The sequence below is a fragment of the Perna viridis genome, chromosome 1 (genome assembly GCF_037379345.1).
Source record: "Perna viridis isolate PV_CMFRI_1.1 ecotype Kerala chromosome 1, ASM3737934v1, whole genome shotgun sequence".
NCBI lineage: Eukaryota > Metazoa > Mollusca > Bivalvia > Mytilida > Mytilidae > Perna > Perna viridis.
Window position 1 is genome coordinate 10,112,804 of NC_142445.1, and position 12,582 is coordinate 10,125,385.

At 31.9% G+C, this 12,582-nt stretch overlaps 1 protein-coding gene across 14 annotated transcripts in view; it reads right to left on the reverse strand.

Annotated features, from left to right (window-relative positions):
- Positions 1–12,582, reverse strand: part of LOC148627173 (protein kinase C delta type-like) — a 65,153-nt gene that overhangs the window by 33,142 nt on the left and 19,429 nt on the right. For all 14 annotated transcript variants that reach the window (XM_088568973.1, XM_088568929.1, XM_088568954.1 and 11 more), the window contains 2 exons: positions 4,323–4,468; positions 1,231–1,427 (listed from right to left, as the gene is read on the reverse strand). In XM_088568973.1, coding sequence (XP_088425099.1) covers positions 1,231–1,427; positions 4,323–4,452 — 327 coding nt within the window. In that variant the 5' untranslated portion in view covers positions 4,453–4,468. The remainder of the gene's footprint in view (positions 1–1,230; positions 1,428–4,322; positions 4,469–12,582) is intronic.

The window sequence follows — 12,582 nt, forward strand, 5'->3', positions numbered from 1 at the left end:
ACATATATGACAATGAATACAAAACAACTTGTTTTCTTCATGTGCTCTTTCTACAGGATCTTGATCTACCTCCTAGATATGCCACTGAAAACACTAAGTCAACTATTACATTTTTAAGAACAGTTTGTCCCTATATGAGACAATGTTATTAAACAATCCTTAAGTAGGACTGAACTTTCAGTTTGTCTCTAGGGAATCCATTGAGTTGTTCATAACAAATTAGGAATGACACATGTTCATTTAGTTAACATCAGAACATTAAAATTAAATTTAGCTATCATACTGGACCTAAGAAATTGTGGATAAAAATATAATTTGTCAGGCAATGTTACAGATCTTGTGATGATAAAAGCCAGTATAATTTACCAACAAGTATGATAGAAATATTATCATTTTTGGTAACCTGTTGCCATTGAAAATATCCTATCAGAAGGTCACATACAAATTAAAATCCCAAAAGTTGTCATTGGTCACATGACCAAACAATTTTGGTACAGTGCATAAATTATAAGAAGGCTGGCCTTTCAATGTGACCCCTTTCTCATGTTAGAAGATGTACATGGTACTAATCAATGATTTGAAATGCAGTATGCATCTAAATCTTCATTGATATTAACATCGTTAACCTTTAACATCCCCATTTATACCCCATCTTTTTTACAATAAGATTCTTTATAAAGTACTGTAACCGACCAAGCTGGATTGACTGACTGATTATGGTTTAACCTCCTATGGCAGATATTTCATGCATTTCTGAAAATTTTTTTGACCAATCAAATACACCTAGCTTAATACAAAACCTAAACACTGAGCTGGATCTTTATTGTGCTAGTTCACAGAAGCCATGACCTGCAGGTAGGCATGTCATTTAACTCAGACATATTATTCTCACTACAAGCAAACCAGTCATCACTCTACACCTTCAAACATCATGTGCTTGGTTGAATAAGCAGTGTCTACAAATAATTTAAGTATTAGTGTGACTCAGCGGGGACCAAACCCCAACACACCAGTGAGCACACACAGACCCAGATTGAAATTTTATATATATCACCAGAAAAATTTCAAATCCACATGGTAATTTCTTCGATTGTTGGGCAAGCTGACTGACAGACTGATTGTAAGTGCAAAAGCCAGTAATTTCATTTCTTACATTAAAGAGGGCAAAATCATCAGTTAATGACACCAAGTCAGATCAATTTTCTACGATTAATCATTAATATTATTTACCCAAGCTGTAGCTATATTCCCATCAGTACACTTTTCTGCTAATGCTCTGGCTGATATTGTGATTTCTGCCAGAAATTTGTTTGGTTTCTCCATGACAACAAGGTTGATAACTCTTCCATCATATAAATGTGCATCAAAGCATGTGTTCCATTCAGGATAAATTGTCCTCTTCTTCTGTACAAACTGTATTCCTCTGCCTGTTATATAATACATTAGGATATTTGATCCCTCACAAAAAAATTAATGAGCAAACTAAATGATATTGTAAAAATATAAACAAAGTCATCAAACTGGAAGTTGATGCAGCTTCAGTCTGAATGGCATTACTTTAATGGAAAGCTTCACTAAGTGCAGCATGATCAGAACACAGTCAGTTGAACTCTCATCACTTGAAGCCAGTGTGGACACAATATTACCGGTAGTTTAGGACTAACTAAACATAGGGACTTGCAGTTCATTATGGACACAACAACTCATTTGGACACAACCCGAAAAATTAATGCCAGTCTTCCTTTTGTAGCATAGGACCTTTTTAATACAATTTCAGAAGCTTTATTAATTAATAGTCAAGTTATAGTCTTGACATCAGGAAAATGCATGATTGTAGCCCATTTTTGGCCCCTAATTTCTAAAAAGTTCAATTCTTTATCCCAAAAATCAATCAAAGTCTGACCATTGTAGTATAGAATATTGTTGAACAATATCACAGACATTCCTATGCTTTTATTGGAGTTATATGGTTACTTAAATTCTATGAAATGCTTGTTTAAGGCTCCTTCTTGAATCCTAATTCTAAAACTGTTGGGCCATAACCCCAGAAATCAATACCAACCTTCCTTTTGAGGTTTGAAACCTTGTTATGAAATTTTATTAAATTCAACCAACTAAGACTAAAGTTATCACATGAAAACCTAATGTCTACAGATGATGATGATGACACAAACAATGACGACAGTGCCACACCAATATACCACTGCAGTTTTTTTTAGTTTGTATAAAAAGCTCCTGTCAAAATAACAAGTGACTGTGATAAATAGTTACAGACAGACAGACTCAATTACCATTACATATATACCTTCCACAAAGCAAGGGTATAATGACATGAAAATAATACAGACAGATACTGTAGATCAACCTTAATAAACCATTTTCAATCCAAAACTTGACCTGTGATTTATTTAATTTAGGAAAGACCTTAATCTTAATGTATACGTTACGACCTTGGAAAGGAAATATGCTGGTAAAATCCTGGGCAAGGCAAGGTCAAATGGACAATAAGATGAAGATGAAAAGCATTAGTTTTAACTAAAGTTACAGGTTAAATTGTCAATATGATGCTCATGTAAAACAGCTCTTTTTTTTTTAAATTATCATGAAACTTTCATTACATGTCATTTCTTGGTCTATATAAAATTACTCCAAAAATACACACTTTGTATAGATGGGCATTCATTTTTGTGGTTTTGTAAAATATGGTTTTTTAGTGGAGTTATAGTTTTATGAATGACACTTGACTAACATTTATCCAAAAGTATATATTTTGATGGAAATTGATTAACTGACACATGAAAAAAAATGTACTACATGTACATGAAATGAATACCTATTGATATTTTCAAATAGAATTTAAAATCAGTAAACTAGAGGCTCTCGGGAGCCGAAATCACTCATCTTGGATCTCACTAACCACTTCTAGGTCAAATGGACACCCCTATGTAGTACCAAAAAACACACTGAACCTAGACCTATGCATTATAAGTGCATTATTTGTGTGTATTCGGATTAAAAGTAGTCAAAATACAGCTGAGAATGCATACTTTAAAATCATATTTGTAATTTACTACAAAGTGTATGAATATTGTTTACATGTGTGAGTACAGTAATTTGCTTCCATGCTGTCAGCAGAAAAGGTAAAAATGTGGATTTTCAGTATTATTTATTCAAGTTAATTTTGTGAAGAATTTCTACAATCATACCATTAGTATAATGATTTTGAAAGCCTTATTTACCAAGCTTTGCAATGGTATGCAACTTAAAGATGTCAATTGTCCTGGGAATTCACAGTGAAATTTTGAAAATTACTTTTTTAACATGTAAAGTAATTGAAATGTTAGAAGTGGTTAGTGAGACCTAGGTACTGGACAGTACACAAATCATTTTTAAGACAGGTAAGCAGCAGACACAGTAGGCTTCACAACAGAAGTTTGTTAATGGACATGTACCTAAAATAGGAATTGAATGTGTAAAAGAATTCTCTTTATCAATGTTGCAGAGATTGGATGTATTGGCGGGAGAGCCAAAAACTCTCTGAATCACAGTCAATTGATAACTAGAATGCTCACATGGTAATTTTACAACAAGCTGAAATAGACCAGTGCCAATTTCGATACAAGTGAGTAATTTAAATTATTGTTTTCTACACTGAAGAAAAACAGGCCTCTGGAAAGTGGCTTTCTATTTTGTCTGAATTCAGTACAATATCTAATCTTTCATTGAATAAAACTTATTTTTCTGATACACCATCAAATATCTTGCAATGGCAATTCGTAGGGGATGCACTTCAGCAACTGTTTAACTGATCATAATTTTTTAATCCTAACTTCATCCTCAATCAATTTAACAGCAATTTTCCAAACAAGGTTTAAAAAGAAAAAATTGAAAATTGTGGAAATCACGAAAAAAATTTCAAGTTCATCCATAATTTTCCTGTCCTAACGGGACCTTGACAAATATGTGGGTTCAAAGTTTTCATTTTGCCCCTATTCCAAGCACAACAAATAATGAAAATGTATATCATTCCATGTTCTTGATCTAGCAATACCACAATAAAGAGGGACCCATGATACAGTAACAACAAAGGATATACCATTTCCCTATGTGCACGGGTAGCCTGTACTCTACACTCAATTTATTTACTTGTTTACTGTAGGACAAATTTCTACTTAGAAAGCTATTTAAATTACTCAGTAGCCTTCCTTGATTTGCACTGAAATAGAACTGGTCTGTATCAACTTGCTGTAATGGAAAATTTAGCAACAGTGTACTAAACTCCATCACATAAGCATCTTGTTTGAAACTGGGAGTCAACTCACCTGGTGTCTGAACAGATTCCTTCACATTTACAGCTACATAAGGGTCAAAGGTTGTTGACTGGGTATCCATTGAAGATCCCTTCTCCACTTGGAGAAGTTTGACACGAATAAATCCAACTCCTCCTGCCATATTTTCTTCTATTTTTCTGAAACAAAAAAGAACAGCATATTAAATGCCTTGCAAATACCTTTAGGAGTAGGAATTTCACTGGTGCAGTTGAAGCATAAAAGACACCAAATTCTACAAGACAAGTGAACCAAAAGGAACTTCAGTACTCTACAGTATTTTAAAACAATCATCAATGTGAAAGATTGGTGCCAAAGAGAAATGAACAGTTAATTTTAAATGATACTTCAGGAATAAATTCAGAAAATAAACACTTCATTAAGTCATACCCCTTGTAAAAAGACTTTAGAAATTAAAGAGTCTTTAAGGATCATAAGCTACATTATCTTTTGCAAAATCAAGCAGCATATCTGTCTAAATTTTTACCCCAACCCCTTGGGGGGGAATTAAAAATGAAATGCAATACAAAAAATAACTTGCATATCATGAACATCTTTAAATCATATTAGATTGAAAAAATATTATTTATTCCAATGCCATACATGCATGTATATTCCTTTAGTGACAAACCGTTTACCAAAATGGGGCAGTCTATGAAAAGTAAGGCATATTAACTGTATTTAAAACTTTAATTTAAAAATCATCAGTCTAAAATGCAAAATCTTTTTAAATCATTCCTGACTGGTAAGATTCACTATGTTTTCAAACACTACCCATGTTACTGACTGATATATTGACAGAGACCAGTATATATTAATTACAGGTTAAATTAAATTGATATGTAGCTGTATCATGATAAACAAAACCAAGTGCCCTACATTTTAACTGAACAAATTGATCAGGTCTCAGGTGCTGTAGTTTATGACAACAGTTAATTAAAAACCTAACTCCCTCAAGCAAAAATCATTTACAGGAATTAGGACATTTTTTCTCTATAACTATAAAGAAGCAGACTTAATTGTATCTATAACACATTTTACCACTAAATATTTCATTAATGTAATTTTATCAGGATGGTCCATTTTACATCTTTCAAACAAAAAAGTTTTCTTTTTAAATATATTTGATGTAATATGATTTGATGGGTATTGTATGACTTATATACATTTAATATAACAATTCATATGAAACATATTTAACGATGTGGTACTTTAAGTCTATAATTTGGCTGAACTTTTTGAATTATAGGAGACCATAAGGAATCAAGACATTGTTCAACTTGGGAAATATGATGGAAATTGAAGGGAAGGAGTAGTCAAGGGAACCAAGATTCTAGCAGAAATAAGAAGAATGTAATCCAGGGACAAAGACCAGACATGGAAAACAGACACACACAACATAGAACTAAAAATAACCAAAATAATACATACAAAGTAACAAAAGTAAATGAGCAACTCAGACTCCACTAAAATCTGGGAGCATGGACCAGGTGCAGCGGTAGGAATTAAGGGAATACATGTGGCCATGGGAATAAATATCATTTTCTCAATCTAATATGATTTGGAGATGCTACCTTTTTGCACTTCAAGAAAACACAAGAATGGAATATTACTGGTCTGCTTAAAATGTAAGTTAGTAACTTGTGGCATGGGTTGGATTGAAATGAATACAAAATACATCAGGGTTTATTCTAAAAACAAAATATGCATAACAATCTGTTTCTAACTTAAACAAAGTACTGATAAATGCAGAACCTAATATTTAACAAATTTTGAAAGCTACTTCCTAATAGTATTTTGACATATATATCTTACATTTTCATACAGCTGGACACAGAAAGATTATCAAGGATATCCATTCAAACCACAACAAAAAAACTTAGCCAACAAGTTTACAGTCAAAGGATAAAGCAAAGGTATAAATGATTAATGAAGCTGTCACGATCATATTTTTAATGTATGGTGTGTGATCTATTTCTTTCACAGATAATCGTAGAAAATTAACAATGATACATATTCTTCCTAATAAGTGTTAAAAATCATGATACATGTAACATACTTTATAGTATTGTGAATGAATTATTTATCCAAAAATCAATTTTAACTTTGGAATGCTTTCTACATTGACATGTTATTGAAGAATCAAAGAATCCAGAAAACTTCAAAAAAACAAACACATCTTTGATATAAATCTACACTAAAACAAATCATAAACTTTGTGTCATTTATGTTCAAAACTAAAATGAAAAATTAGACATCAATAAAGAGAGACAGGTTTCTGTCTTATCTGACCTATAAAAAGTATCAGAATTGTTGAGTCAATAACCACCTATTTATCCTTGCAATATGAAACTTTTCTAAACAGGGAACACTACAGTACTTGCTTTTCTCAAGATTATAACGGTATCTTGTATGCATAAGGTAGAATGCATACATTTATTTGATCAGCATTCTGAGCATTCCATAGGGAAAATGTTTAAAGGCAGTTATCAGATAGAAGTAGTGTTTCATTTCTAATCAATATATTTAGTGTCAAATAAAATGTTAATCAAGGCTTTCAAACTTGCAATAAACTCATTACACATCTTTCCAAAATATTAATAATGCAAAAAGTATTTGTAACCAAATCTTTTAATCATAACTATCAACATTCATTTATTTACTACTAAAAGACAGCAATTTAACCAGTATGATGACCTCACTAAATAGCATATAGAAATGATAACTAGTGCAACAGTAATGTAAAAAATCATCATTTATGTATGAAGAGACACCTACTAATAAGTATAGATCTGTAAACAATGTCATAGATTTAAGTGGTTTGTAATTTTGTTGGCAGCATACATTAAAGAATAACTAAGGAACTATGTCATGATAAGGCTAATACAAGGAATCTGTAACATGTAAAAGGATGTGCAAGGTGTTTATTCATCATTTATTATCAGTTATTTTGGATGATTTCTTTATTTATGAAATATAATTCACTAAGACTCCAGTTTATTATTGTTTTACCATGGGCTGCCCATTTATGGTGGCTATTTTGTCCCTTGCATTAGAGTCTATTAAAATATGGCCTGTTCAATGACATGGCTTCCACTGGCTGAACCATTTTAATTGTTACACTGTAGCATTCAGATCTACCATAGGAATTCCATCCATAGGGAGCTGCTGGAAGTCATTTTGTAAAACAGAGGGTAATATTCTTGGTTATTTATGTTAATGTAAAATTTCTACAGAACAGATCAGATCCTTGATACATCATTAGATAATCCCCATGTCAATACAACTAACTGTTAACTAAAGTCAGATTATTCCCTGATCCATTTATGACAATCTTATTTCCAAATATAGCTTCATTATGGGAGCAAAGTCATCTTATGACTGTACTTAACTGCAGACTCAGCTTCTTAAACCCTATCATTATTCTATAAGATTTAATAAGAAATCTCAAAGACATCTATATATTGTGACGCAGATCTGCATACAGGGACTTATTCATCATGCAGACACTAAGCACTAATACCATGATGAAAACTGTAATTTAAGTTGAAGTGAGTATCCATGAACTGTTATATATCTGGTTCTTGAACTGGTACTGAGGTTTAGTGAAAACAAACCTTAAAATATCTTGGTGTCAAATGATAGTCAGAAAATATGTGAGAACTTTATTTAATAGAACTTCTCAAATTTTACCAAAATTAGCAACATATTCAATAAGATCTTTAAATGCCAAGTTGGGGGCATTGTCTACGTAAATTCTCTCCACAATTCTTCCATTCTTATTCCATTTACATTAATTAATACAAGATTTCAAATATTATCAGTGAAAAGTTTCCAACATGAAAACTATCACATCACTGCTGGAAATTTTTTTTGACATGGAGGAATTAATGGTTTTATAATAACTACTGATATAATTAATTGATACAGACAAACTTCACTAAGGACCTTACCTGGAGATAATCAGTCCTTGAAATGATGTATTACAAACTCATTAAAATGATGAGCATCTTCAATATTACCCAATATCATAATTTTGAAAAAAAAACAGTTGTTTTACTGACCTTAAGGAGCAGGAAAAGATTTGTAAACATTTACATCATTAACAGATTATTCAAAACTGATTCAATCTACATATTTGTACAACATCCATCATAAGGAGAGTATTAAATAGATTAGTTAAGTGTATTTATCATAAACTACAAGTTTGAAGATTGATCATGATCTAACAAGGACCTATTTCTACAGTCAACGAATTAAGGCAAAATTTCGTAAAAAAATAAAACCTCTAGACTGTATGACATTCACCTCTTAAGATCAGGGATCATTTTAAAGTTTGAAATTTGTTTTTGCCTTCAAATACAAATGTCTTTCTCCTAATAGGGTAGATATTGATGATTTAATGAGACCAGTTTTTGGTGGTATTAAAAAGGTATGTTAGAGTATAAAAAATAGCAAAATCAATTGCAAAATAAAAAAAAAGCCCTGTATCAGTGAAATGTCCATTCTTGAGTTGAAAGTTAGACAAATCAGAATTTAAAGTTGAGCACACTAAGCAAATGGTAAAACTAGAAATCAGTCAAACCTCGTTTTTTCAGGTCTCAGTATCGTATTAATTTTCCCATAGACTTCTATAGTGAAGTGTATATTTTTTGGATTTTTAAAAAAATAAGTAAATTGATTCAATAAAACTTTCACTTATGTAGCATTTCTAAGGACATGAAAAAACAATTTCCCGCAAAGAAAATAGGGTGAGTCCATGAAAATTGGACAGTAAAGTAGTCTTGAACTATAAATAGCCATTTTCCCTACTTTCACTTTCGTTTTGCACTCACCAAACCAACCTTTTCAGTGGAACATTTTTATGATATTATGTTAGATTTTCTTTTAAAAAAAGTTCTTCATCTCACAGTGTGATGTTTGTTCTATTTTTTAAGTCATTGTTCATGTCTTTTGACAAAACATTAGTTTGTAAAGAGGCAAAAAGAAAATGCACTATATTTTTATAGCATCCATGTTTTGACATACACCCGCTCAGGGATATGCAATATGATACTGGTACCTTGAACACCAAGGGACCATTGAAATATATTTGAGTTATCGGGAGTTCAAGAAATTGAAGTTTGTTACAGGATTTTATTCGTTGCCCGTCTTATTTTGATTTATCATTAGAAATTGCTTACTTCCTACGAGTTCTGTCAATTTTTGGATCTTTTTCATTCGCTTTCGAAAGTTTATTTTGATTTGTGGACTTAAAAAAGACTGTGTTCGCTTTTAAAAATGTACCGATTTCAATTTCCTTGGTCAATAATTTGTTTTCATCTGATTTTATTTGATAATTTCATTATATACCGACATCAGAACATTCTCAAACTTCAATCAGTACTATTTTACTACCTAATTAGTGATGACTTAAATATTACCAGTAATTAACTAAAATGACACTAATTAATGGCAAGGTTTCAGTCTTTCCCGCCTTTTATTACGAAAGCTGACAAAATGGCTGACGAGTTCAAGCTAGTGACATTATTCTCTAAGACTTATTACCAAACAGACTTACTAGTCAGTTTGAGTGTTTGAGAAATCGAAGTTCGAGAAATCCAAGGTGTTTTCGAGCCATCAGAGTTCGAGTGAGTGAAGTTCTTCTGTATTCAAAATGGATTTGGGAAAAGCTTGCCAACTTGAAATTTTCAGTTTTTAATGTGGCACTCATATTCAATAGAAATATTCACCAAGATGAGAAACAAGTATGGAATCAAATATATTTTTGTCACTGAACAAAAAAACAGAAATTTGACCTTGAGGTCAATGTTCAAGGTCAGAAGCTAATATCCATGGCACTCCACACATTGTCTTTAAGTGATCTACCCACATGCAAAATATCAAAAGCCAACTTTGAAAGAAGAAAATATTAGAGCACGGACATAAGTTTGTATTGAACAAGAGGCTACAAGGAGCTGAATCGCTCATCTGGTTAAATTTTTGCCTTTAAAAGGCAATAATTCCAACAAGGAGTTGTCTGACAATTTTGAATTAATAAGAGTAAGGATCATTTCATTAATTGAAAGTTTCTTTTTGTCTATTATAGTTTTCAAGATATCGGCTTAAAACTGCTAAAAAATATTTTTTTGCCTTTCAAGGATAGTAACTCTGAACATGAGTCGTCCGACAACATTGACCCTCTGTAGACTATTGTAGGCCTAATAATAAGAATCAGCAATTGAAAGAAATTTGCTTAACCTGGCAGTTTTGGAGAAGTATGAGAAAAACTTCTAACTCCATTGTTCTATATTTAGTAACCACAGCCATGTTTTCTTTTTTATAATCCCCATATCATTTCTATGCAGAAAACCCTAAGGAATTCCCATACTAAGTTCGGTTCTAATTGGTCAAGAAGTTTCAGAGGAGAAAACTTTGTAAAGAAATAACATTAAAAACGGGGCAAAAATGTTGAAAAAGAGCAGTAACTCCAACATAGCTTATAAGATTAAAATGAAAATTAAACCTCACTTACATCTCATCATGCTGAATACTTTCACCCGACGTCAGAATTTTGTTAAATCTAACGGTTTTGGAGATATGTGCGAAAAACTTGTCTGACCTTTTTGTTCTATTTTTAGTAACAAAGGCAATGTTTTTTGACGGATCACAAATTCCCATATTTTTTCTATGCAGAATACCCAAAGGAACATTCACAAAAATTTGGTTCCAATAGGTCAAATAATGTCAGAGCAGAAATATTTTTATCAAAATAAAATTGAAAAGAGCAAAAAATGTTGAAAAAGGGCAATAACTCCAACATGGCCTAACAGATTAGAACAAAAATTTGACCACAAATAGATCTCATCATGTTGAACACTTTTACACTGTAAGAACTTGGCTAAAGCTAAAGATTTTAGAGATACATGCAAAAAACTTCTGTCTGGCTCCCTATGTTCTATTTTTAGTAAGAGAGGCCATGTTTTTCAATGGATCCCCACTTCAGTTCTATGCGGGATACCCCAAGAAACATTTATACCAAGTTTGCTTCTAATTGGTCAAGTAGTTTCAAAGGAGAAGAGTTCTGAAAAATTGTATAGATGATGGACAACGACAATGACAGACGACAAGTGATGGCAATAGCTTACTTGGCCTTTTGCCAGGTGTGCCAAAAAAAAATAGGAATTTAACCTTGAGCTAAATGTTCAAGGTCATAAACCACTATCCATGGTTAATATGGACAAACAGTGGTTACAGTATGATATAGAATGAACTTTCAATACAGCACATGTACATGTTACATCAAACTCCTATGATGAAAACTGGGTGGTAGTTATTTCACAACGCATTTTAATAAAAAAAGAACAGCAATACAAATGTACAATAAAATTTACTGTTATTGTTTTACATTTGTATGGTATTTCCCATCACTGCAGCTTCCATTACAATTCCATTTATACAAAACAAAGATCATTTTTTGCAAAATGAACATTCATTGTGACAAGTGATGATATCCAGATTTTCTGTTTTGCTACTCAGAATATGGATGACTTAAACAGACTGCTTCCATTAAAGTAATAAATAGTGTAATTACAAGTTCATCAATTGCAAAATAAATTGAATATTGATAAAGTAAAGAGTAAAGATCAAGTTCGGAAACAAAGGTAGTTATTTTACTTCCTTGTTTACTCAATCAATAGTAAAATTGTGTTCAAAAGGGCACAGCTTGATACAACCACCTTCAAGCTTACAAGGTCCTGAACTTTTAAAATTTACAATTCAACAAATAAAATAAGCAATTTATGCAAAGATTGTAATTTAAGGCCCCGTTTTGGTCAATAATTCCTGAATGGTAAAGTAAAAACATATAACATGACTTACATATCTGGGGAGTGTTGTTAACCATCCAGGTGGCACAGATGATAACATAAATTAGACATTGGCTAAAGTTTTTGTAAACTAATTATGGCATGCATAGAAAAGTATGGAAATTCAGGCAAATTACTACTAGAACCAAATTCTGAGATACCCGTTATGTGATACCAATATGTATTAATGCTTAATGGAGCAGAAACATGGAGTTTAACAGTTGCCAATAAAGAACTCCAAACAGTTGTAAACCCTCTCACTGATATGGTGGCCAAGTAAAATCAGAAATGAACATATATATGGAAAAGAATTAAAATACATACCAAACATGCAAAAAAAAAGAAGAGAAAATGGAAATGGCTGTGGTATACACTGTGTTAAGTAAACTTAACATCACTTGCCAAGC